Below are 27,824 nucleotides of genomic sequence, written 5' to 3' on the forward strand. Positions count from 1 at the left end.
ATTGCAAAAGAATCAATGGAGCAGAAAACATTTGTGATACTTTAGACACAGTCCTATGTTCCTCACAAACTAGATATACCATTGTAGATCATGTTAGAAATTGTCATATACAATCTATGGAACAATACTCATCTATAGTGTTGAAGAAAACAGTCCCGACACGATCGTGTTTCGGACCACCCGGTCCTGCTTCAGGGGAAACCACTCTTCAAAAACTGTACTCCATGTCCTGCAGAAACTCCAGTTCTACACTGTTCCATCAGCATAACTTGCTTCCGTGGCCAAATAAACATCCTTTTCTCGTGGTCTGCATTCAGTTCCGCAGTTTTGCAAAAAACATGGCAAACCCTCAGACTTTTTATCCTGGAACCGGAAGTGCATACGTCACCTCTAGTCCTCAACTAGCTCGTGACTACAAGAACTCAAAAAGCTCATTTTGAACTGTTCAAATAACAAACAGTATATTGCACAAGATCTATCTTGTATATAAGACAAACAAAGAAGCAAAGATCTTCTACAGATCATTCATAACTGCAGAGCAATGTTAGATACAAAAGCAGGTCTCATCCAGGTCCGTATGATTAATTATAACACAGGATACTGTATTCTCAGTGTGTGCAGAAGTTCTCAACTACGTCCTCTTGTCTACCAACAAGGAAGGCGGAAACAAAAATAGATGACAAACGTGTAACCTCTAAATTAACGAATACCAGTTAATTTTTTCGTTCAAACCTTGGGGACACACAGCACGAAGTTTAAAAATCCAAAAAAGCTCGTGTCTGTTGAGACGGGACTGAATATCCCCTCCTCAAGTTTCTTGTACGAGACTGATTGAGCATAGAAGTTGTATTAAGACTTCTAAGCTCACAGCTCCCCTGGTTGAACATTGTTTGCAAGCCAAACATAATTTTTCAGATTTACGATGGTCTGTTTTGGAGAAACTCGAGGAGGGGATATTCAGTCCCGTCTCGGACGCGAGCACTTTTGGATTTTTAAACTTCGTTCTGTGTGTCCCCAAGGTTTGAACGAAAAAATTAACTGGTATTCGTTAATTTAGAGGTTACACGTTTGTCATCTATTTTTGTTTCCGCCTTCCTTGTTGGTAGACAAGAGGACGTAGTTGAGAACTTCTGCACACACTGAGAATACAGTATCCTGTGTTATAATTAATCATACGGACCTGGATGAGACCTGCTTTTGTATCTAACATTGCTCTGCAGTTATGAATGATCTGTAGAAGATCTTTGCTTCTTTGTTTGTCTTATATACAAGATAGATCTTGTGCAATATACTGTTTGTTATTTGAACAGTTCAAAATGAGCTTTTTGAGTTCTTGTAGTCACGAGCTAGTTGAGGACTAGAGGTGACGTATGCACTTCCGGTTCCAGGATAAAAAGTCTGAGGGTTTGCCATGTTTTTTGCAAAACTGCGGAACTGAATGCAGACCACGAGAAAAGGATGTTTATTTGGCCACGGAAGCAAGTTATGCTGATGGAACAGTGTAGAACTGGAGTTTCTGCAGGACATGGAGTACAGTTTTTGAAGAGTGGTTTCCCCTGAAGCAGGACCGGGTGGTCCGAAACACGATCGTGTCGGGACTGTTTTCTTCAACACTATAGATGAGTATTGTTCCATAGATTGTATATGACAATTTCTAACATGATCTACAATGGTATATCTAGTTTGTGAGGAACATAGGACTGTGTCTAAAGTATCACAAATGTTTTCTGCTCCATTGATTCTTTTGCAATGATGCACCCGCGTTGGGATGAATATTGAATACTGCTGTGTGTCAGCTTCAGTTCGTCAGCTTTTATGAAAATTTCGAGAGAGAAAACAAAACTCAAAAAATAACAAAAAAAAATCTAAAAAATAAGTCAACAATTAAATGGACAGATAACCTTAATTATGAGTTTGACAGACAAACTCATTGAGTGTGGGTCCTACAAACAATATATGTGAGTTATTGCATATGTGGTTATATTATAAATGGAAAAATTCTGACCAGTGAAACCTATTTTGTTTTGTGAGTGTGTTGATATCACTTCTAACATGTTGAACTGCAATTTGCGTAGAGATGTCAGTTTACATTTTGAATGCAGTCTGATGCTGAAGCCCAAGCAATGCAATCTGCTAGGAACGGTCTTTAATTTTGTGGCAGGGGCGTAAAAGAGTGGAGGTGTTCTCCAAGGAGGATGTTACTGTCAAATAAGAGATCCTCGCTGGAGCACTGCTAAACCCTGCTCCCATCTGAGGGCAGTATATACCAGAACCCTCCCTAAAAACGACTGCCAGGAGTCTTCTAAATCTCAAAAGCTGGGGTTTCAGTGTATTATCACGCCAGCATGTGGCAGAGCAATGACCCTACTTTGCATGTATTAGTGACTGCATTGTTTTGCAGGTAAGAAAGTGTTAGAAAAGCAATCAGCAGCTGGCTGTCTGCCATGTACCCTGGCTTTAGACATTTAGTTAAACAAGTTCCATCAGCCACTCAGTTATCTCCACTCCTGGAATGTATTCATCTTTGGCTGAGCTGTACTTTGTTAGTTGAGGTGTGGCTATAGTCAACTATAACTGCATCATTGAACTTTAATACTTTATTTCGTCACGCCTCATATTAATTCACAAAGATGTCATAATCTTCAGAAGTTACCTTAGAGATTGGCTATTCTAGCCACTCTCGCTCTCTGTATAAAGTATTCCTATTATTTGCATACTTTTGTTTTCCCTCCTTCCTTTTCACTATCCCAGTTGCTCGCCCTTGTTATAATGTAACTTTTTGACTCTGCCACTCTCTGCTCCATACTGATATGTTTATTGACTATGTTGTTATTGTTTAAAACTATTGTTCGATGTAAACCGAATTGATTTGATCTGTATCAAGAAATTCGGTATAGAAAAGCCCTAAATAAATAAATAATAAATAAACTATTCAGGATAGAGTTAGAAACCAACATTTAATAAAATGACACACATCCTGTTACCCTCAGCAGAACATCTTCCAATAATTGGTGATGAGAACCAGTTTTTTGACCTATTACATACTCTCACACAACCTAGGAGATAATGCCATAGAGCATTGGTTTTTAGCAAAAAGACAGTCGTGTTCCTCCTGCTAGACTAGTCCAGGTGCATGGGTTTATTCCAGTCCACCAGCAGATGTTGTGTTCTCTGTCTCCGTTTTTCAGTGACATCACCGGCCGTGCTTAGGACAGTGTAGCCAAGGCAATTGCCAGTATTCAATCTCCAGCACACAGTAGCAGGTCTGCACTGGTGCAGTAGGATCCCCAGGTTTCAGCCAGTGGCCCTTTCTGGTTGAGGTTTAGCTCCTAAAGTAGCAGTTGCTTTTCTCTGGTGGAAAAAAAAAATGTGGACTGCTAAGGCTTTCCTTTCTTGGTGAGAAGACTTGGGCCAAGCTCCCTGGTTTGTTGCAGGTTGAGCAAGCCCCTCAGTCAGGCTCCAAGGTCCCTGTGGGGCCTAGTTGAGGCCAGGGGACTAGCCTCAGGAACATCTCCTAGCAAGACTCCTCTTCTCTAGCCTTGAACTGATTTGTTGGCAAAGTTCTTTGAAAAGAAGAGAGCGGTAAGAACGTGAGACTTCCCAGACTGGGCCAGACCAAGGGAAGATCAAGCCCAGTATCCTGTTTCCAACAGTAGCCAAGCCAGATCAAGTACCTGGCAGGAGCTCAATGGCTAGACAGATTTCTTGCTTTCGAGCTGACCACAATAACATTGAAATTTTTCTTCAGGTCTAGACAATCCCTTTTCTATGGTCGTCAGATATAGTTCTATTCAGCTGTGATTAAGTCTACCCAATTACGTCGTAAACACTTTCTAACAACACCATCTAGACTGCTATGTAACATGGAATGCCTGGTGTGAAAGAGCAGCCATTCCCACCAGCACATGGGTCTCACTTGCAGTAAAATCAGCTGATGCATGGACCTCGGTCACTAAGCCTTCCACTCCTGTGGACATCGACAGAGCCTCTGAACCTTCCTCCCAGGGATAAGCAGTGGGATTCTGGAATTCTTCCTTAATAATGGTTTATAGACTTTTTCTCCAGGAATGTGTCCAAACCTTTTTTTAAATATAGTAATAGCTTTTACCACATCCTCACAACTAATTCCAGCACTTAAATATACATTGATAAAAAAAATGTTCTCTTATTAGTTGTAAATGCATTACCCAGTGACTTCATTATGTGTCCCCTGGTCTTTGAACTTTTTGAAAGAGTAAACAACTGATTAACATTTACACGTTCCATTCTACTTATTTTATAGAGCTCTATCATATTCCCCCTCAGCCGTCTCTTCTCCAAGCTGAAGAATCCTAACCTCTTTAGTCTTTCATCATAGGGCAGCTGTTCCGTCCCCTTTATCATCTTTCTAATTCTGCTATATCTTTCTTGAGATGCGGTGACCAGAACTACACACAGTACTCAAGATGAGGTTGCACCATGGAGTGATACAGAGGCATTATGATATTCTCTGTTTTATTCTCCATTCCTTTCCTAATAATCCCCAGCATTCTGTTTGTGTATGATATATGAACACAAGATGAGGATGCACCATGGAGCGATACAGAGGCATTATGATATTCTCTGTTTTATTCTCCATTCCTTTCCTAATAATCCCCAGCATTCTGTTTGTGTATGATATATGAACACAAGATGAGGTCGCACCATGGAGTGATATAGAGACATTATGATATTCTCTGTTTTATTCTCCATTCCTTTCCTAATAATCCCCAGCATTCTGTTTGTGTATGATATATGAACACAAGATGAGGATGCACCATGGAGTGATAGGGAGGCATTATGATATTCTCTGTTTTATTCTCCATTCCTTTCCTAATAATCCCCAGCATTCTGTTTGTGTATGATATATGAATACAAGATGAGGATGCACCATGGAGTGATACAGAGACATTATGATATTCTCTGTTTTATTCTCCATTCCTTTCCTAATAATCCCCAGCATTCTGTGTGTGTATGATATATGAACACAAGATGAGGATGCACCATGGAGTGATACAGAGGCATTATGATATTCTCTGTTTTATTCTCCATTCCTTTCCTAATAATCCCCAGCATTCTGTTTGTGTATGATATATGAACACAAGATGAGGTCGCACCATGGAGTGATACAGAGACATTATGATATTCTCTGTTTTATTCTCCATTCCTTTCCTAATAATCCCCAGCATTCTGTTTGTGTATGATATATGAACACAAGATGAGGATGCACCATGGAGTGATTCAGAGACATTATGATATTCTCTGTTTTATTCTCCATTTCTTTCCTAATAATCCCCAGCATTCTGTTTGTGTATGATATATGAACACAAGATGAGGATGCACCATGGAGTGATACAGAGGCATTAGGATATTCTCTGTTTTATTCTCCATTCCTTTCCTAATAATCCCCAGCATTCTGTTTGTGTATGATATATGAACACAAGATGAGGATGCACCATGGAGTGATACAGAGACATTATGATATTCTCTGTTTTATTCTCCATTCCTTTCCTAATAATCCCCAGCATTCTGTGTGTGTATGATATATGAACACAAGATGAGGATGCACCATGGAGTGATACAGAGACATTATGATATTCTCTGTTTTATTCTCCATTCCTTTCCTAATAATCCCCAGCATTCTGTCTGTGTATGATATATGAACACAAGATGAGGATGCACCATGGAGTGATACAGAGGCATTAGGATATTCTCTGTTTTATTCTCCATTCCTTTCCTAATAATCCCCAGCATTCTGTTTGTGTATGATATATGAACACAAGATGAGGATGCACCATGGAGTGATTCAGAGACATTATGATATTCTCTGTTTTATTCTCCATTTCTTTCCTAATAATCCCCAGCATTCTGTTTGTGTATGATATATGAACACAAGATGAGGATGCACCATGGAGTGATACAGAGGCATTAGGATATTCTCTGTTTTATTCTCCAGTCCTTTCCTAATAATCCCCAGCATTCTGTTTGTGTATGATATATGAACACAAGATGAGGATGCACCATGGAGTGATACAGAGGCATTATGATATTCTCTGTTTTATTCTCCTTTCCTTTCCTAATAATCCCCAGCATTCTGTGTGTGTATGATATATGAACACAAGATGAGGTTGCACCATGGAGTGATACAGAGGCATTAGGATATTCTCTGTTTTATTCTCCATTCCTTTCCTAATAATCCCCAGCATTCTGTTTGTGTATGATATATGAACACAAGATGAGGATGCACCATGGAGTGATACAGAGACATTATGATATTCTCTGTTATATTCTCCATTCCTTTTCTAATAATCCCCAGCATCCTATTTGCTTTCTTGGCTGCTGCTGCTGCTGCACACTGAGCAGAAGATGTCAATGTATTTTTAACAATGACTCCTGGATCCTTTTCCCTGAGTGGTGACTCCTAATGTGGAACCTTGCATTGTGTAGCTATAATTTGGGTTTCTCTTCCCTAAGTGCTTCACTTTGCACTTGTCCACATTAAATTTCATTTGCAATTTGCATGTCCCATCTCCCAGTTTTGTAAGGTCTTCTTGCAATTTCTCACAATCCTCTTATGATTTAACAAGTTTGAATAATTTTGTGTCATTGGCAAATTTGATCACCTCACTTGTTTCCATTTCCAGGTCATTTATAAATATATTTAAAAATTTCTTGAGAACCAGAGAAATTCCTTGTCTAAGTTGAGGCAGTTGGAGCATGTGATATGTAAACCACCAGAAATTCTTTTGGCACACAGGCCTTCTGTATTACCTGATCCTGAGTTCCAACCGGCAGATTATTTCCAGGCTTTTTAGCCCTTTTTCCAGCAAGGAGAGACTTCCACTGGGCCTATTTCTTTTTCTCCCTCATCATGTTGGTAAGGTAGTCCCATTGCCAAGCGAGGCTATTGATGTGTTGGCAGCACACACCCACCTGTGACGGCAGCAACAACTTTTCACAGGAGAGGAGTAAAGGGGCAGTGGCAGGTTCAGAGGCTCTGTCGATGTCTGCAGGAGTGGGAGGCTTAGTGACCGAGGTCCATGCATCAGCTGATTTTACTGCAAGTGAGACCCATGTGCTGGTGGGAATGGCTGCCATTTTTAACTCATTCCCATCTCTGGTCTTGTCCCAGGATAGATTCCCTCTCAAGGTTTTCTTTCCTGAATCTTTTACATTTTTACACCAGGCATTCCATAGATAGAAAGGCAAATGAGCCCAACAACGGTCTTCTCTGATTAATTTCCACATTCTGTGGCATTTCTAGTATGGGTGAGAGATCCAGTGTTGGTGTCTGTCTTGCAACGTCTTCCTCCGCCCGATCAGCCTGATGAAGATAATAAGCTTTTATAATTACCGGCATTGCTGATTGTGGAATTTTCAATGTTTGCTGAATATATAATTTAAACAAATCGATAGGGGAAATCATATTTATTACAGGAAAGTTCAACACTCTAAGGTTATGTGACCTAAGAGCATTCTCAATATTCTCCAGTCTACTATTACTAACTAAATCTGATTGAACAAGCTTTTGTTGTATTTTGTCTATGGTGGTAACCCTATTCTCAAGCTTTTCCACCTTCATATTAAATGTAGAAATCAAATTAGTGTTCAGCACAGTTTGATTTTTTGTTTCCAAAGTTATTTGAGACAAAGATATTATTTGAAGATTCAATTGATTTTAGGACTGTCCATATTCCCTCTAAAGTCATTTCCACAGGCCGCTGCAATTTAAGACCTGGCATCATCACATCAGACTGTGCATCTCCGGTTTCCACCACGGTGCCTATACCCAGTCCAGTACTTTGTGAAGAAATCAGTGCCACTGCACAGTGCTCCTGATTCGGGAAACATTGGTCTAATTCAGCCGTGCCTCCTCTAGAACCAGTCCCAAATTCTCCTCAAGACTCCATGATTTTCATCAGGGCCTCACTCCGTCGCTCTGGCTCAGATTCCCCTTGTATAGACACCAAGGAGATCCCTGCCATTGCCAGTGGTAGGGTTGGTTTGTCCGTTCGTCTGGGATGAACAGGTCTGTTCAGCTCACCGGGGCTCAAGGTGGTGTCTAAGGTCAGGGGGGTTGGCGTACACTCCACCGAAGTCACCCCAGTGACCAAACCTTCTCATGACGCAGTTGCGGCTCCTGTGAAGAAACCCTTGATGCGAGGTTGAAGAGGATCAGAGGAAATCTCTCCCCTTAATTTCCCCTTTCTTTTGGTATGTGGCATTACTGAAAGGTTAGGAAATTTCAGAAAAAAGGAAAGCCACGCAGCAAGAAAACCAATGCAGCGTCCTACTCTGTGGTCATCTTGCCTCGCTACTTAGCCAAATCTTTTGTTTCTAAGGCTAATTATAATTTTTAGGATCATTTGTTTGTTCTACTCCCATTGCTTTGGCATAAGATTACTGGCAATTGCCTAGACTACCCTGTCCTAAGTACTAGTGGTGGTGATGTTTAGAAAAAGTTGTTCTGTCTCCATCTGCTGGTTGGGTGTAATAAACTCAACTCAGTACTGTTGTAACAGGATTCAAGGAAGGGAAATTAACAGGTAAGACTATATTTTTAAATGTAAGAGTTTGCCTATGGGTAGCACTGTACAGTTCATATGATTTAGAAATTGACCCCTACATACGCTTTGGCCTTCAGGCTGAGGCCACTGCCAAGCTCCCTTTAACTTTCAACAGTACTTATCAAAGATCTTGCAAGTAACTTAGTAAAGCCAAACCATTCTCTTTTCACAGAGGAAGACCCCATAGAAGATCTGTTTGATGATTCCTCCTTGACTCCATTAAAGCATAAAATTCCAAGCAAGCAGCATGTGAATGCAGTGGTACCACCACCCCATGTTTTATCTGGAAATTGTGAGGAAGATGATGGCCAGAAGAGAGAATGCTATAAAGAAAACCTGCTGCCTGGGGTCGATTATATAGACTGTGAAGAATCCAATGATGAAGATGATTCCTGTGAGGAAACTACAGCACTGCTGCCACAGATTCCAGTCTCTAAGCCAGAAACCACCTCCGTAATAGAAAGTCCAAATCATGGACTGAACAGCAAGGAGCAAGAGGCCACAGCAAATGTGCCACCGTGGGAAGCCTTCTTCAGAAGTGGTGATGCCTCGGCAGAAAACAGCGTAGGTGGGTCTCAGTCTCCGAACCTCTTCAGTGATTCTGATGGGGATTCAACCCAGATCTCCTCCCAGACTTCCTCTCAGTCCACCCACATCTCTGAGCAGGGAAGTCAGTCCTGGGACAGCCAGGTTGATACAGTGCTACTGTCGTCTCAGGAAAGGAAAGCGGCCGAGTTCAGCTGCTTAAGCAAAGGTGCAGTAGGTCTCCTTTCTCCTAGTGGCCAGGCTTTGGAGAAAAATGAACCTCTTCTAAAACCCACAAGCGCAAGGGTGAAGATGGACCATAGGCGAAGCAGATTGGCTACTGCGGCTAGCACACATGAATCCACTAACGTAAATGATGGGAGTTGCAGTCCCAGTGCAAATGAAGAGAAAGCCAGAGCTCTCTCTGCTGCAGGCACAGCCGACTCTCAGACCTCCTCTGACTTTGAGATTCCATCCACTCCTGAGGCCGAATTGCCCAAACCGGACAAGCTCCAGTGTTTGTATGAGAAGCTGGCCACAGGTGAAACGCTGGTCATTGAGAAGACCTAGGCATCATTCTCCCCCTAAGACACCTTTTTAAAGGACCAGCCCAAACAGTGGTGTAGGACAGGCACTCCTGCGATCTCATTGACTTTCGGCTCGTCAGGCCTGTCGCTCATGTACTACTACACGGGGGTGGATCCTTTTCAAAAGGTAGCACTACATCTAAAGACTCTGCTTCCTGAAGGACCAGTACAGCTCCTATATTTCTTAATGCACTGAATACATTATTAATACCTCAAACACAGTAGGTTAAAAAATATAACCACATCTTTTAGCTCAGGCCTGGTAAAAGTGGCAAGGAAAAAGAGCCTGAAGTGAGTTTTTGCTAGGGTCCATGACCCCTACCTTGCTCACTACTATCATTAACATTTAGCTTTAAGTCTTTTGCCTGTTCTTGCAGCAGGGGTCAGTGCAGCGGTGCTGGTGCCGGTTTGCCAGAGGCGTCTAGTTGACTGCATCCGACTCTGCTCAGAAAAAGATTTTAGTAGGAACAACCTAGCAGCGCTCTCCCCTTGCACTTCAGATGGCTCCGGCCCGGATCTTCGGACGCTGCTAGTCACAAACCAACCTAGGAGTGTTTTTCCACCACTGCTGAATCTTATGAAGGAAGAGTCACATTTACAATCCTGGATCAGGCTGAATAAAGAAAATGTGGGGGAAAAGGAAAGTACTCCAAGCTGCTGGAAGAAAATCTTTTTTGTTTTTTTCTAAAACTAAGCCAGGCACCTATTTAATTCCTAACTCTCTGCCCTTGGGCCTTATGCTCAGTGGGAGCTGTGGCTACTGCAGTGTCGTGTTCCAGGAGGAGCCCTAGAGCCCACAGTCAGGCAGAAAGATGGTGGAGGTCTACCTCAGCCTTAAGTCCTCACAAGCATTCGGCTGTAGGAAATGTGTGCAAGCTCGTATGTACCCGTTCTATCTGCATTTCCACTGTAGCACTGCTGCTTCAATTAACCTGTTGCCGGATTTTATTGAATGAGACTGCTCAGCTGCAGTTCAGACTGAAGTACTTCCTGCTTAGCTCGATAGCCATCATGTTAAAGAAAAGTTCTCGTTTCCATTTGTCTGTGTACATATATTTATAACCTACATTTAGGAAGATCCTGATAAACCAGAGCTAATAACTTTCTCTATGTCAACAACTGTTGTTTTTGTAATAAAGTTGAGTTGCCTGTGCTGTTGCTGCTGCCCTAAAAAGACTAAGAGCTTGGGAGGGAGGCTACTCTTGTACCTGGGTAGATGGGTCTTTGTCATTTGCATAGTGCAAGCAGCATTGCACTAGTTTTGCCTCAGGCCATAGCAAAGGTGTAGAAGCGCAGCAAATAAAGAGCCAAAGGTCTGCCTACTTTCAGGCCAATGCCAAACCATGCGCTGGCATGGACATTGTTTAAAATACAATCCTAGAGGCGCAGTCCATATGTATTCCACGCATTAAGAAAGGTGGAAGGAAGGCAAAACGATTACAATCATGGTTAAAAGGTGAGGTGAAAGAGGCTACTTTAGCCAAAAAAATCCTTAAAAAATTGGAAGAAGGATCCATCTGAAGAAAATAGGATAAAACATAAGCATTGTCAAGTTAAGTGTAAAACATTGATAAGACAGGCGAAGAGAGAATTTGAAATGAAGTTGGCTATAGAGGCAAAAACTCATAATAAAAACTTTTAAAATATATCCAAAGCAAGAAAACTGTGAGGGAGTCAGTTGGACCATTAGATGACAGAGGGGTTAAAGGGGCTCTTAGGGAAGATAAGGCCATTGCAGAAAGACTAAATGAATTCTTTGCCTCCGTGTTTACTAATGAGGATGTTGGGGAGATACCAGTTCTGGAGATGGTTTTCAGGGGTGATGAGTCAGATGAACTGAACCAAATACTGTGAACCGGGAAGATGTAGTTGTTATGGTTGAGCGTGTTTGGGTGGATCCTTGGGTACTGTGGCAGATGACCACACCCATGGAGAGGAGCCACAGTACTAGGCTAGACTCAGAACCCACAAACACTGTGGGGTAGATTTTCTAAATCTACGCGCGCATGACAAAAGTGCGCCAGATTTTATAAGATATGCATGTAGTGTGTCTTATAAAAAGTCCGGGGTCTGCGCTTGCAAGGGGATGTACATTTGTGCAACTTGCGCGCACCGAGCCCTGCACGCGCTGCCCTTTCCCTCCGAGGCCGCTCCGAAATCGGAGGGAACTTTCCTTCTATCCCCCCTGCACCTTCCCCTACCTAACCCACGCCATTATTCCGTCTACTTCGTAGCCCCCAAGCAAGAAGGCTCCTTTCGGCCGATCCTGGATCTCAAGATGGTCAACAGGACGCTCATGATACCACACTTCAGGATGGAAACTCTGCGCTCAGGGATTGCTGCAGTGCACCAGGGAGAGTTCCTGGCATCCTTGGACTTGATGGAGGCTTATCTTCATATCCCCATCCTGAAGGAGCATCAGCGCCTCCTTCGCTTCAAGATTTTGGGGCTGCTCTTCCAGTTCCAGGCCCTGCTATTCGGCCTGGCAACCGCTCCTCACACCTTTACCAAGGTGATGGTAGAGGTGGCGGCGGCCCTTAGGAAGGAATGGATCCTGGTCCCTCGACTTTCTGGGAGCTCATTTCGACATTAAAGTAGGCACAGGCTCTCTTCGTCTGGAGCGTGATTTTTCAGCCGCAGAAGGGAGCACAGAGCAGAAGGTGTTGATGCCCTAGCCCTCCCGTGACCGAGGAACATCCTACATTCCGTGTTCCCGCCTTGGTCCCTGGTGGGAAGAGTGCTCAGGGGCCCGTGATCCTTGTGGCTCCAGAGTGGCCTCGTCAGCCGTGGTTCGCAGACTTAGTCAACCTAGCAGTGGATGGCCCGCTGTGCCTGGGGCATCTGTCGGACCTCCTACGGCAGGGACCAGTATTTTTCGACCAGGTAGATCGCTTCTGTCTAGCGGCCTGGCTTTTGGAATGGCGTCTGCTGAGGAGACGAGGGTATCCAGTGGCGGTTATCTCCTCAAAGCTAGGAAGCCTTCCACCTCCAGCTCCTATGTCCGAGCTTGGAAAGTGTTTGAGGCTTGCTGCCAGTCCTCACGCCTCTCTCCACGGCATGTGACCATAGCCCAGATCTTGTCATTCTTGCAGCGAGGGCTGGAGAGGGGATTAGCCTACGATTTTCTCCGAGATCCAAGACTTAGGTGCTCCAGTTCATCATTGGGATGGCCCTCCTCTTGCGACACACCCAGACGTGGTCCGGTTCTTGAAGGGAGTAAAGCATGTGAAACACCAATTCGCAATTTATGCCCCTCGGGGAGTTTTAAATTTTGATCCTTCATATTCTTGGCGGGCCGCCCTTTGAACCGCTGAGAGCGCTACCCTCAAGGCCCTGACTCTTAAGACAGTTTCCTTGGTTGCCATCTGTTCCACTCACAAAATCTCAGAGCTGCAGGCCTTGTCATGTAGAGAGCCTTATCTCCGCTCTACGGATCCCGGAGTATCCTCGGGTATCGACCATCTTTCCTTCCAAAGGTGGTCTTCGTCTTTTCATCTGAATCAGTTGGTGGAACTGCCATCATTCCAGGATGAGGATTCCAAGGAGCTCAGACGTCTAGATGTCAAGCGAGTCCTCCTTCGATTTTTGGAGGTTACTAAACATTTGAACCCTCCAGTTCGACCAGTGTGTCCTTCTTGGAGTCTGAATCTGGTTCTCCGGGGGTTGTGTGTCCTTCCTTTTGAGCCTCTCAAACGAGCTACTTTAAAAGACCTAACGCTCAAAGCTGTTTTCCTAGTGGCTATCTGTTCGGCAAGGCAAATATCGGACATTCAAGCGTTGTCCTGTAGAGAACCTTTCCTGCATATTTCGGAATCTGGGGTGTCCCTTAGAACGGTACCCTCCTTTCTACCAAAGGTCGTGTCAGGCTTTCACTTGAATCAGTCAGTGGAGTTGCCAGCTTTTCCAGATTTGGATCGTGATACCCCTCAGGCTCAGGCCTTGAGGAAATTGGATGTCCGATGGGTTCCTCTTCAATATTTGGAGGCGACTAATGATTTTCGGTTGTCTGACCATCTTGTCTTATGGAGCAGTCCTAGGAAAGGGCACAAGGCATTCAAGGCTACCAGTGCCTGATGGTTGAAGGAAGCTATGGCTTTGGCATATATATGTCCCAGGCGGGTGGTGCTGGATGGTCTAAAAGCTCATTCAATCAGATCTCAGGCGGCATCTTGGGCAGAGAGTGTTTGTTTTGCCGCAGATTTGCCATCGGCTACTTGGAAGTCTTTACACACTTTTGCTAAGCATTACTGTTTGGATGTCCTAGCCCCGGATGTCAATAGTTTTGGTAGCAGTGTGCTTCGAGCGGGACTCTCCAGGTCCCACCCCAATTAGGGTAGCTTGGTACATCCCAGCGATATGGACTGATCCGGCTACATCCAGGGAAAGGAAAATTGGATTTTTCCTGCAGTACCACGGGGATCAGTCCAGATGCCCGCCCAGTGTATTCTGCTCTGGAGAGTCCACTCGGTACTTGTCAAATATTTTTTCTGCAGGGTATATTGAAGATAACGAAGATATCGGAAATATCTGAATCAGTACTCCTTCCATGTGCATAGTTTCAAAGTTTATTGTTCAGATAGTTTTTGGTCTAGCCATTGGTTCTTAAATTTTCTTCATTTCTGCTATGGTATTGATTATACTGAAGGATCGCAGGTGGCACACCAGACTAAGAGGGGGTGCCTTTCAAGTTTTTCTTTGTCTCCATCTGCTGGAAGGGAGGCATAACCCAGCAATCTGGACTGATCTGTGTTACTACAGGAACAAAAATTAGCAGGTAAGAACCAATTTTCCTTTTTTTTTTTTTTTTAATAAACGTGAATAAAGGTGAACCACTAGATGTAGTATATTTGGATTTTCAGAAGCCATTTGACCAAATCCCTCATGATAGGTTTCTAAGGAAACTAAGAGAGTCATAAGATAGGGAGTGTCCTTTCATCGATTACAAACTGATTAAAGGACAGAAAACAGAGAGTAGGATTAAATGATCAATTTTCTCAGTGGAAAAGGGTAAACAGGGGAGTGTCTCAGGGATCTGTACTTGGACCGGTGCTTTTCAGTTTAGTTATAAATGATCTGGAAAAGAATATGACGAGCGAGATAATCAAATTTGCAAATGATACAAAATTATTCAGAGTAGTTAAATCACAAAACATAAGAGCATAAGAAATTGTCACTGGGTCAGACAACAGGTCCAGCAAGCCCAGCATCCTGTTTCCAACAGTGGCCGATCCAGGCTGCAAGTACCCAAACACTAAGTAGATCCCATGCTACTGATACTAGTAATAGCAGTGGATATTCTCTAAGACAGCTTGATTAATAGCAGTTAATGAACTTCTCTCCTCCAAGAACTTATCCAAACCTTTTTAAAACTCAACTGCACTAACCACATCCTCTGGCAACAAATTCCAGAGCTTAATTGAGCATTGAGTGAAAAAGAATTTTCTCTGATTAGTTTTAAAATCTGCTACTTGCTAACTTCATGGAGTGCCCAATATGAGGCTCTCCTGATATGGAGCTAATGGCGACCAGGCAAAACGCCAAGGCATCTCATTTTTACAGCGGGCAAAAAGAACACAGGGCAGAGGTCATGGATGTTCTGGTTGTGCCAGAGCTCAGACTCCCATAGGCTTTGGTGAGTGTTCTGCGAGCTTTACTCTCCAGGTCCCATCCAGTTTAGGGGTGATTAGGTACATCCCAAGAGTGTGGACTGATATGGAAAGGAAAGGAAAATTGGTTCTTACCTGCTAATTTTCGTTGCTGTAATACCACAGATCAGTCCAGAAACCTGTCCATTGAAGGTGGGAGAGTTGGATGCTTGTTCTGATGGACTGTAGGTAATGCAGAGTTGTTGGTGGTTCTCCATGCTGTTTACTATGGTTTATCTTAAATTCTTGGGCAGAATTTCCAGTTTGTTACAACGTCACCATCATCCCGTTTGTTGAGTGAGTTTGCTGTTAAAGTTTGTGTGTGTTTATTTATTTAACAGCTTTTCCATACCGACATTAAAATACACATCATATTGGTTTACATAACAATAGAAAATACAAATAACAGGGGGAGGGGGAGAACTAAGAACAGGGGGTTGGAGGGGGTGACCCCAAACTAAGATTGAAGGAGAGAAGGTGAGAGGAACAGTAACAAGGTTAATTAAATGTGTAAGAGTACATTATATACAAATGGAGCCAGGGATCGGTGGAAGCAATTATACAGTTATACATTTATACAGGCAGGCAGGCTAGGAAAAAGGGGGGGGGGGGGGGGGGGGGGATGTGGAGGTTACCGAGGGTCAGTGGAAGTGTCGAGGGATCAGAATGTTAATCTGGGAAGGCTTGATGAAAGAGCCATGTTTTTAACTGTTTTCTAAATTTGAAGGGGCAGGGTTCCATACGAAGGTTGGGCGGTAGATCATTCCAGAGCTTAGGGCCGGCAATTGAGAAGGCGCGATTCCTGGGGGCCGAGAGGCGGGTTTTCTTGAGAGAGGGAACTAGAAGAGTACATTTATGGATTGTTCTGGTTGGGCGTGAGGATTGAGTGGGTCGGAGGGGTTCATTAAGCCAGGAGGAGTTGCGGTTGTAGATAACTTTGTGCATAATGGCGATGGCTTTGAACAAGATGCAGGAAGAGACAGGGAGCCAGTGAAGGTTTTTGAGGATAGGGGTAATATGATCTGATTTGCATGCATTGCTGATGATCCTTGCTGTGGCATTTTATTTATTTATTTATTTAACATTTTTATATACCGGGATTCATGCAGAATTTGCATATCGTCTCGGTTTACATTGTAACTGAAAAAACAAGCAAGAAGAATGCAAATTACATAGAACAGAGCATTAAAACTTGGGACAGAATACATGGGGAAAAACGTAGAACATAATAGAGGATGGAAAAACTGAAAATTATCTTATTGTAATATGTTATATTTTAAGCTTGGTTTGAAGGTCCTTAAATAGTCTATTGGCTAGTGTGGAGGTGTTGATGTATATTATTATCATGATTGGAACACTTGTTCGAATAGCCAGGTTTTTAGTCTCTTTTTGAAGTTGATTGGGCAATGTTCTGTCCGGAGTAAAGAAGGTAGAGAGTTCCAAATTGATGGACCTGCTGAAGACAAGGCACGTTTGCTTAGAGAAGTTTTTTGCAGTGGGTCTGATAGTTTTGAGGTCATGGGTGTGGAGAAGGGGCTTGAGCTTTTTTAGGACCATGAGTTTGTAAAAACCTCCCTTGATAACAGAGATGATGTGGTTTTTGAGGTTCAGATGAGGGTCGAGTAGGACACCTAAATTCCTTACAGAGGGATGCGAGAGGAGAGAAGTAGTCAGGGGGTCAGTGAGAGTATTCAGCATAAAGGTTTGGTGGTTATGTATGAGGAGTAGCTCAGTTTTGGCAGTTAAGGGCGAGTTGCATGGATGTGAGTAGGGTGTTGATGGAGGAGAGGCATTTCTCCCAGAAACTTAGTGTGGAAGTTATTGTGTCGTGGATGGGGATGATGATTTGGACGTCGTCAGCATAAATGTAGAATTTGAATCCTAGATCAGTTAGGTGATGACAGAGGGGGAGGAGGTATATGTTAAATAGCGTGGAGGAGAGGGAAGAGCCTTGTGGTACACCTTGGGAGAGGGAGAAACGTGAGGATTCTGATTGGCCAAATTTGACAGAGAAACATCTGTTAGTGAGAGAGGATTTGAACCATAGAAGTGCAGTGCCAGAGATGCCGATGTCGGTGTACAAAATACTGCAGTTTATCATCTTGGCTTGGGTACAGGTCAATACTGAGGAACTGCCTGAGGCACACCAGGTTATGTACAGTGTAAAACTTTGTCTCCATCTGCTGGCAGGGATGCAAAACCAGGAGTCTGGTTTTTACTTGCTAATTTTCGTTCCTGTAGTACCAATTTTCCTGTTTATGCATTAGTAGTATCGCATGTAGATTATAAAGCAGTCTAGTTAGGACTTCCAGGTAGAATTATTAGGAAACTACAGGTAATACAAAATACTGCAGTTAGGAGTGTCTTGGGAAGAACTAGACAGGCTTCAGCCACTCTTATCGAAACTACATTGATTGCCAATCCAGTTGCCTGGTTCTGGCTTTTATGATCTTGAGAGGGGCTGGCCCGCTGCACCTTAGGAATCTGTTTTGCTGGCAGCACCCAGGTCATAATTTGCAATCGAACGCTTCTGATTTGATACAGCTTGTTCAATTACAAAATCAGGCCTTGTGTGGCTGTTATTCCAAAATTATGGAATGAATTTCCATTACATAGGTGAAGAGGGGGATGTGCCTACATGTTGAAAAAATGGTTCATTTTAGTTTTAGGATTTGGCGATTTCATGTATGGTAGTTGGGTTTTAACTTGTGTATAATCACTTTGGGCAGTTTAGTGAAGTCTGGAAAGAGATTCATAAACATTTTTAAATAGAGTGATGAGAACAGAGGCCATGGCTGTAGGTTAGTGCATAGGGTCAAACTTCTCCATCACTGATCAATGCCCTCACCCATAACTGGCTCCTTGGTTTTGTAGGTACATGGTAGACAGAACAAGTACTCTAAGTGTAGTAGAAATCTCCTAAGCTAAGAAGCTAAATTCAAAAGAAGAAAAAGATACAAGCAGAGGCCAAAAACTAAATTCAATTTATTTTATCAAACAGTTTTGAAAAGATGTGTCCCACTACTGTTACAGACTGCCAGAATTCATTACAAAAAGGAAGTCTGCCTGCAGTAAACGGACACAAACGTATAACCCAGCAGTTTCAGAGAACTTGATTCTGCCTCTTTAAACTCATTGTACAAACATCCTGCTTATTATATGACACTGTCACATGAGACCCCCCATAAAATCAGCCTTTTAAAATACATGTTCAAGGAAAAATAGAGAACTTTGTTTGAATGCACCTGAAACAACTCTGACCTTTCTGAAAACCATTAACTCAATCTCACTTGCTCTGGGGAGAAAAGGCATGCGCTCACTGCTCAGGTCATGTGAAGGCCCCGAAATGCACACACAAGGACAGGGGCAGAAAGGGTCAGGCTAGTAGCGCTTTGAGAGCATCAGGAAAGTAACAGCAGTCCCGAGCCTGCTCCTCTTGCGAATGCAGTCAAGAAGGTATTGGGAACTTCGTGCCGTCCTGGTTCGGAGAGAGGCAGTGCTAGGCCATGATCCTGCCTGTCCGACAAGAGGTCCCAGACCCACCCTGCCTCATGAAACCTTCAACACAAGCCAGAATCCCAGTTTCTGCTGAAGTCATGTAGCAATCACAAAGCACCAATGCCATTTTACATTGCCTGCATAGCCCTGGCTGTGAGAAAAGGGGCTGGCAACTTTTCCAAAAGGATTTTGCATTTCACATAATGGTAAATGAGATACTAGGTGCTGCTGGCTGAGGGCCTGCTCCCAGACTGCACAGAATTAAAGATGATCGCAGGCCACAGCTACAGAGAATCTAGCAGAGCAAACACCATAGAGCTGGGACGCACCCACCCGGAGTACAAATCAAGCCAAGCTCCACACCTTACACGCAATAGCTTCATCCACGCACAGGACTGCAGCAATCGCTTTCCTAAGGGGAAAACTAAAATGACTTTTGCATCTCAAGAGAGGGTGAAATTAAGGGGAGATCTTAGTTCAGTGTTCCAGTAACGCGGCACAGCGGATGCAGATTTCAGCGTCAGACTAGCAAAGTCTGTAAGATACCTTCCTCTTCTTACCTCTTCTGCACAGGCTTTCTGGGACTTAACACCTCCCTCTGCCTTTAAGAAGAAAGGCAAAACAGAGGCCAGCCTACAGCATCCACAAAAGAACATTTTCAAGGAAAATAAAACCACCAAACCCTTCTTTTCTTCCTCTGCTTGGAGGTTTATCAGTTACTGGAACGGGCCCTCTGGGGGTGGGTCACTTTCCCACTGACTGCTTAGAATCAGACGGCCGTGCACGGGGAGGATAAGGGACGGGACCGATCAGCTTCAGAATCCATTCTGGGATCTGCACTAAAAATAAATCAATCCTGGAAAGCTGACGACCCAATAAATCTCTTATTATTACGCTGGCACCAGCCTCCGACACTCACCTAGCTTCCCCCCTTCTGAAAGTGTTTGCCTTCTATTTAAACCCTGGTCGGCTGCAACTCTAGTTAAAAAGTGACAAGCTTCTTTTTTTTATTTTTTTTTTAAATACAACAGACCTGGTCCTTTAAACCTCCACAAGGAGCCATTCCCAGATAAGCACTGCAACGGCATACGAACCAACCCACTCTTACATTAATTCATGCGCAACTTCCCCCGACAGGCCAGTAAAACGCTTGGTTCAAACGCACTCTCCATGACTACGTGAGGGACCTGATGCAGGCACAGAGGCTTTTCTCTTTTTACAGATCACCCTGCCATTTCATTGAGCTTATTGGATTTAATTATATCCACCTCAGGACTAACGCAACCTCTCCAGTGCTCGTTTATTAAATGAACTCACTCTCAAGACGGGTTAGGCAGGGAGAGGAGGTTCTCTAGTGCAAGACAACTTCTGGGACTACCTCCAGCATGAGCTGTAAGATTCTGCTGCGGCCTGCATTTACATTCACGTCAGCGTTGCTTTGCTAACCTATTGAGATAAGCGTGCAGCTCCTCTCCAGTACGGTCAGACCTGTAACGTGCTCCAGGTCAGGTCGCCCCTCGCTGGATGCCACTTCCCAGATGTGATGAGAGAAAGCAACAGCAAGGCTAGAGTTGCATCCATCATGGTACAAAAACATTACAGACCATTTTGAAGAATTAATGCGGTCCATGCTTTCAAATAAAGTTGAATATAATAGAACAGTAAAATAATCCCCTCTAGTATTTGATCTCCAGTTGCTTCAGTTGAGGTATCCGCGGCAGGTCATAGCTCCACATTTGCAAGTGGTCCGGGCTCTCTTTTGGCTGGGCTGATATCCACATATTCTGAGCTCAGATCTACAGACCCTGCGGACACAGGAAGAGAAGAATAAAGCTGGCTGTAATTAAATGGTAGAATGGTACTTAACTTGATATCTATCTGCATCAAAAGGCAAGGCGTTTTAGCAGAGTTTTCATATTTTGACACATTCATGGTAGAGTTTAACCACTGTCTTTTCTTTCTTAAAAAAATAAATAATACTGTAAAATTTGAATCCAGCCCCCCCCCCAACAAAATGCAAATAGAAAGGGAACCTGAAGGGCTTAAGGAGGGTGATGATAGGAATTTAGGTCTGGGTGGTTGCATTCTTGTTTTAGATCTAGAGCAGAGTCAGAGGGAAACTGCATCAGACAAATTAAATAGATTTCTGTAACTGGGGGCTGGTGCTGGATGTGATGTACTTGGATTTCAGCAAAGCTTTTGATAACAGTATTTAGAAGCCTGCTGTGCAATACATTATCAGCTAAACCGAGGGCCTGGATTAGAAACAGAACATGGTGACAGAGGGCGTTCACGCTAAAGAAAAGGGATGACTGGAACAGCAGCCTAGTGCTCAGAGGAGCAGGGTTCAAATCCTGCTCCTTCTCCATCCATTGCTCATGTACAAACATTGCTAGCTCTCTTGGGCAGGGAAATTTGTAATTCACCTTTAGTGTGGATTTATAAAGATGAATAATTACATCTAAAATCCACTTCCATTTAATAACTTTGCAAGCGATACTGCGGAGGGGTTAGGGGAAGTGTCTTCTTGCAGAGGGAGAAGAGGGTAGGAGAAGCAATGGAAGAAAGGTTCAGGAGTAGCCACAGTCTGTTCACTGGATGTAAATAACTGCTAAATTGAATAGTTTCTTCTTTGTAAATTAGAGCTACCTTCTATTATTGTATCAGCGCTGGTAATGTAGCGCTTCTGAATGTGACCTAACCAACCGGCTTGGGGTCTTCCTTGAAGAGGCTGACCAGACATGAATACTAAAAGTCAAATTAAACAGTCTGGCAGCTCAGAGTGTGAGTGTGTGTGGGGGTCACATCCAGCAAGCTCGATAATGAAACAGTGCAAAAAAGCAATGGCCAGAGAGCCAGGGGGATGCTGGGTTGCATAAGGAGAGGCATAACAACAAAAAAAAAAAAAAAAGGCTTTTCCCCCTTTGGATTACAATTTACTGTGAATGGGGTGACCTCCCACGTTAAAATAGTGGAGGAGTCTGAAAAGATCGTTCAAGCTTCAGGGCTAGTGAGGAAAACAGATCTTCCTTCCTTCAGCAAAGAGAGCAGTTCCAGATGGCAGAGGGTGCAGTCAGGAGGGAAGTGCCTAAGACATTCGGGAGGATCTTCATCTCTGCCCAAGGCCACCAACACTTGGGAATCCACCTTAGTTGCAATTAACAATCTTCTATCCAACATACATCTTGCCTGTAACACCACCAAAACAGAGCTTATGCTCATCACACCGCAATATAGAACTGATATCTCCCCACTCCTCACGCCCCCCACATCAATCTCGTTCACCCAGCGTGTTAGAGACCTTGGTGTCACCCTAGACAACCATATGAACTTCAAAAACTGCATCAATTCCACTCTTAGAGTGCTTTTTCAACCTACATACCTTGAAAAAACTAAAACCCCTCCTTCATCTTACAGATTTTCGTACAGTACTGCAGGCTACCATTTTCTCAAAAATTGACTATTGCAACTCCCTCCTCCTAGGTCTCCCCAAAATCATCATCCACCCACTCCAAATCCTGCAAAACGCTACCACCTGCATCCTCACTAACACCCGTAAAAATAAACACATATCCCCCGTCCTCAAGGATTTACGCTGGCTCCCCCCATTGGACACCGTATCCAATACAAAACTCTCTCCATCATCCACAAAGCCTTTCATAACCCCGACATGAATTGGCTCAAAGAAAGATTAATATTCCACACTTCCTCAAGACCGACCAGAAATCAATACCTGGCAACCTTACGCACCCCCGCTCCCAAACTCTACAACCTTGCATCCACCAAAGCTCGAGCACTGTCCATAGCCGGGCCTGTGCTGTGGAACTCTATGCCAGCGAGTCTGCACCAGGAACTCTGCCCAAAGGAATGTAAGCAGACGCTAAAGACCTGGCTATTTACACAGGCAGACACCTAAACAGGCTGAAACCTACTCCGGCATTTTCTCCCTTCTTGCCCTCTAATAATTCGAACTTATAAAGAGTTCTCTGTAAAATGCTGTAAGCTAAGCCCATGTTATTCGCATTTTTTAATTAATTCATGTTACTCATATTTATGAAGAGTTCTCTGTATAGTTTTAATGTAAACCGATGTGATACTCACAGTGTATGTCGGTATATAAAAAAATCTTTAAATAAAATAAATAAATAAAAATAAGAAATACTGCGACTTGAGAAAAAGACTGGAAATGGGCGGTCACAGCAAGATAAAAGAGAACTGGATTATTATTATTATTATATATAACTGGTTCAGATAACATTTCCAGATTGCCACTGTTTTAAGTTGTTGTTGAGTGATGATGTTCTATGGAGGAGCGGGTAAGGTAATTTAATAGAAAACGGTCAGCAAAGGTGGGGTGAGTGTCTGTATTCCTCGAGGAAGTGGATGAGAGATAAGGGGAGGTAGGAGAGCTGGAGTTGGGGATGGTTATCAGCTAGGTAAGGGGGGATGGAAAGTGAGAGGTTGGATGACAGCATGGGGGGAGGGGCTCAAGATTTGGTTTCTCTAAGGTTCGACAGGAGAATTGGAGAGCAATAGGTTATAACAAATGGGGGCTCTGAAGACTAGGCCCTTAACATTCCAGGACATCAACACGTTCACTAAGAGGAAAATATTGTTGAACGATGCGATTAACATGAGAGTGGACGTCCTTGTGTGCCAGGAGACTGAGAGGCTGATGATTTCACATCTCCCGGGCGATGGCTACCAATAAGTATATCGAGGTGGGAATTCTTTTTTCAAACAAACAATGTGGTAGCAGATGTGCTATTTACAATGAAGAATATGGAGGGAAGATACCTTATTACACATCCTAAATTTTACTATATTTATCTATTGGTGAATCCTAATGGTCCAAACACCTGGTAGGGGAGGTTTCTGGAAGGGATTTCCAAAACTTTACAGCAATGGGCAGAGGGTCACATTATTATAGGGGAAGACTAATATCACTAGATATCCTTTTTTTTTAAGACAGCAGCGGAGGAAGTGGGGGGGTCTTCAAAGACTAATCGGAAGGGGTTAAAAGTGCTTATGGCAGATGTTTGGCATCTCACCCTTCAGAGCAGAACTACACCTTCTTCTCTAAGGCCATTAAGTCTATTCTAGAATAGATTACTTTTTGGTTGACAAGGAGGAGACAGAATCAATAACATGGTCAGACCATGCTGCAGTTTGGTTGTCTCTGTGAGGGTTAGGGAGGCAAACGGGGGGGAAATTCTGGAGACTTAACGAGAGCCTGTTAGATGATCCGGAACTCCGTGAGCACTTGAGATCGGATATGTGGGATTATATTGAGGAAAATGATAATGGGGAGGTTTCAGCTGGTATAGTTTGGGACCGTTTCAAAGCTGTTGCCAGGAGGAAAATAATTGCAAGAGCGTCCTTTCTGAAAAAGGAGAGGGAGAGGAAGAGATTGGATTTGCTACAGAAGATTGGAAAATTGGAGATAAGCCATAAAAGGGTAGCCAAGTCGCAGGTTGGTTCTCAGTTGGCAGGATTAAGGTGGGAACAGAGTCATCTAGATATGGTGGAAATAGTTTTTCAACTGGATAAAGCCAAACAGGAATTTTTGGAAGGGGCTAACAAAGCAGGGTATTGGCAAGGAAGCTTAAAGTTAGGGAGGTACAGATCCAAATTTTGAAAATGAAGGGCAGGTCAAGGGGGTTGGTTTTTGACACAGAATTCTCAGGAATTGTACTCCAAAGGGAGGGATATTAAACAGGAGAGTATCTAGAAGAGGTAGAATTACCAAGAATAAACTGCCCAGCAGGAACAGCTTAATAAAGCGATGTCTGTGTTTGAAGTTGAACAGGTGATTAAGGAACTGAGACGGGCAAGCCTCCTGGAATAGACGGGTTTCTTGGAGAGATTTTATAGGCAACAGAGCTCGGTAGCTGCAAGACCGCTGGTGGCAGTATTTAATGAACCGCTTTCAGAGGATGCTAACAGCTGGGATCACGGTGTTGGCAAAGCCAGGGAGGTATGCAACTTTATGTGGATCCTACCGGCCCATTATGCTCATAAATCTAGATTTTAAAATACTGGCAAAAATATTAGCCAAGATGGAGCTGATTCACCCAGATCAAACAGGTTTTGTGGCAGGGAGGCTTGCCTCCGATAATGTGCGGAGGGTAATAAATTTAATGTGGGAGGCCCAAGATAACAATATCCCTCTGGCTTTGCTTACAGTGGATCCCAAAAAGGCATTGGATATGGTGCACTGGTACTATTTTCAGTACTAGAAAAATTGGAACTGGGACGGAACTTCTCAAAACGGACAAGGAAACTTTTATGTCAATCTGAGTGCTTGTATAAAGGTAAATGGGGTTATTCGAAGGCATTCCCAAGAGAGAGAGGTATGAGCAGGGGTGTCAGGTAGCTCCATTGCTTTTTGTGTTAAGAATTTGAGGGTAGTTCAAGGGTTTGGAGTGGGGGGATCAGGAGTATAAGATCTTCATGTTTGCTGATGATGTCCTTTTACAGTAGTGCATCCGGAGGAATCGCTCTTTCCACTTATGGAAGAACTGGCGAGATTTAGCAGAGTATCTGGCTATAAGCTGAATGCAGACAAATCAGAATTTTTGATATCTCTTCCCGCTGAACAAATGGATTTTATCAAGCAGAGATTCCCATTTAAAATAGTTGGTTGAGAGGGGAAGTATCTAGGGGTGAAAATCGGTTCCAAATTCAACAGGCTGTTTGATCTAAATTATGAAGGCACCTGGAAGAATATAGCCGGAGATCTCCAGAGGTGGGAAAGGGGAAGATTATCTTGGATGGCAGAATTTCTTGTCATAAAAATTAATATACTCCCTAGGCTTTGTTACTTATTTCAAACGCTGCTCGTGTTTATTTCTGAAGCCTGTCCTGCAGTAATGCAACCAAACTTTTTCATATTATCTGGAAGATAATAGTGCCCCTTAGTGCCGTCGCTTACAAGCCTACCCCCTTAGCCCCCAGTCTGATCATCCAACCCCTTCTCCACCGACTCCCCGCGCTCTCTCCCCCCTTCCAAAAGATCCCCAGTTACAGCCTCCCCAACTACAATTCCCAGCAATCCAGATACCCACAAGACCTCCTTGTACCATCACCAGAGGGACTACCGACTACCTCCCCCCCCCCTGCGAATCTGACCTTTTATAACTTCCCTCAATCCGTGTCTTCGCCCAGAACAGCTCCCTCCACAATACTAAATCTAAACCCTTAAACCTCCCTCCCAGCCGTAAGGCTCCACACAAACTTAACCAAAGGTCCTCCACCGGCACAGCCCTCCTTTCTCTTCCTACCATCCCTCAAGCTCTTCTCCTCGATACTTACACTCATAGAAACATAGAAATGACGGCAGAAGACGACCAAATGGCCCATCCAGTCTGCCCAGCAAGCTTCACACACTTTTTTCTCTCATACTTATCTGTTTCTCTTAGCTCTTGGTTCTATTTCCTTTCCACCCCCACCATTAATGTAGAAAGCAGTGATGGAGCTGCATCCAAGTGAATATCTAGCTGATAAGTTAGGGGTAGTAGGGGTAGTAACCGCCGCAATAGCAAGCTACACCCATGGTTATTTGTTCTACTCAGACTATGTTATACAGCCCTTATTGGTTGTTTATCTTCTCCCCTGCCGTTGAAGCAGGGAGCTATGCTGGATATGCGTGAAGTATCAGTTTTTTTCTTCTCCCCCTGCCGTTGAAGCAGAGAGCTATGCTGTATATGCATAGAAATAGAAGTAACAGGCTTATTTGGTTTGGGGTAGTAACCGCCGTAACAAGCCAGCTACTCCCCCCTTTGTGAGTGCAGATCCTTTATTCCACATTTCCTCTTGCTGTTGAAGCTAGAACGATGTTGGAGTCACAGTAAGCATGTGTATGTTTATTGAATAAGGGTATTGTCTCCAGGCAGTAGCCATCATTCTGGTGAGTCACCCACTCTTCATTGGCGGCCTCTTGACTTTATGGATCCACAGTGTTTATCCCACGCCCCTTTGAAGTCCTTCACAGTTCTGGTCTTCACCACATCCTCCGGAAGGGCATTCCAGGCATCCACCACCCTCTCCGTGAAGAAATACTTCCTAACATTGGTTCTGAATCTTCCTCCCTGGAGCTTCAAATCGTGACCCCTGGTTCTGCTGATTTTTTCCTACGGAAAAGGTTTGTCGTTGTCTTTGGATCATTAAAACCTTTCAAGTATCTGAAAAGTCTGTATCATATCGCCTCTGCTCCTCCTTTCCTCCAGGGTGTACATATTTAGATTCTTCAATCTCTCCTCGTACGTCATCCGATGAAGATCCTCCACCTTCCTGGTCGCCCTTCTCTGTACCGCTTCCATCTTGTCTTTGTCTTTTTGTAGATACGGTCTCCAGAACTGAGCACAGTACTCCAGGTGAGGCCTCACCAAGGACCTGTACAAGGGAATAATCACTTCCCTTTTCTTATTCGATATTCCTCTCTCTATGCAGCCCAGCATTCTTCTGGCTTTTGCTATAGCCTTGTCGCATTGTTTCGCAGACTTCATATCATTAGACACTATCACCCCAAGGTCCCTCTCCTGCTCCGTGCACATCAGCCTTTCCCCCCCCATCGAATACAGTTCATTCGGGTTTCCACTCCCCATATGCATGACTTTGCACTTCTTGGCATTGAATCTCAGCTGCCATATCTTCGACCACTCTTCCAGTTTCCTTAGATCCCGTCTCATTCTCTCCACTCCTTCCGGCGTGTCCACTCTGTTGCAGATCTTAGTGTCATCCGCGAAAAGACAAACCTTGCCTTCTATCCCGTCCGCAATGTCGCTCACAAAGATATTGAACAGGACCGGTCCCAACACCGATCCTTGCGGTACACCACTTAAAACCGCTCTCTCTTCAGAGAAGGTTCCATTTACCTTCACACATTGTCTTCTGTCCGTCAACCAATTTGCAATCCAGGTCACCACCTCGGCACTCACTCCCAAGCTTCTCGTTTTATTCACCAGTCTCCTGTGCGGAACCGT

The 27,824-nt window shown here is 43.7% G+C and overlaps 2 protein-coding genes across 5 annotated transcripts in view; one reads left to right on the top strand and one right to left on the bottom strand.

The window, feature by feature from the left end:
- DCLRE1C (DNA cross-link repair 1C) overlaps positions 1-10,855 on the top strand; it is a 49,199-nt gene extending 38,344 nt beyond the window's left edge. For all 4 annotated transcript variants that reach the window (XM_029616097.1, XM_029616101.1, XM_029616099.1 and 1 more), the window contains one exon: positions 8,758-10,855. In XM_029616097.1, coding sequence (XP_029471957.1) covers positions 8,758-9,680 — 923 coding nt within the window. In that variant the 3' untranslated portion in view covers positions 9,681-10,855. The remainder of the gene's footprint in view (positions 1-8,757) is intronic.
- Positions 10,856-18,305: 7,450 nt separating this feature from the next.
- SUV39H2 (suppressor of variegation 3-9 homolog 2) overlaps positions 18,306-27,824 on the bottom strand; it is a 63,069-nt gene continuing 53,550 nt past the window's right edge. The window contains 2 exon segments of the mRNA XM_029616486.1: positions 18,306-20,601; positions 20,604-20,645. Of these exon segments, the coding sequence (XP_029472346.1) occupies positions 20,540-20,601; positions 20,604-20,645 (104 nt within the window). The 3' untranslated portion in view covers positions 18,306-20,539.

The sequence above is a fragment of the Rhinatrema bivittatum genome, chromosome 9 (assembly GCF_901001135.1).
Source record: "Rhinatrema bivittatum chromosome 9, aRhiBiv1.1, whole genome shotgun sequence".
Lineage (NCBI taxonomy): Eukaryota > Metazoa > Chordata > Amphibia > Gymnophiona > Rhinatrematidae > Rhinatrema > Rhinatrema bivittatum.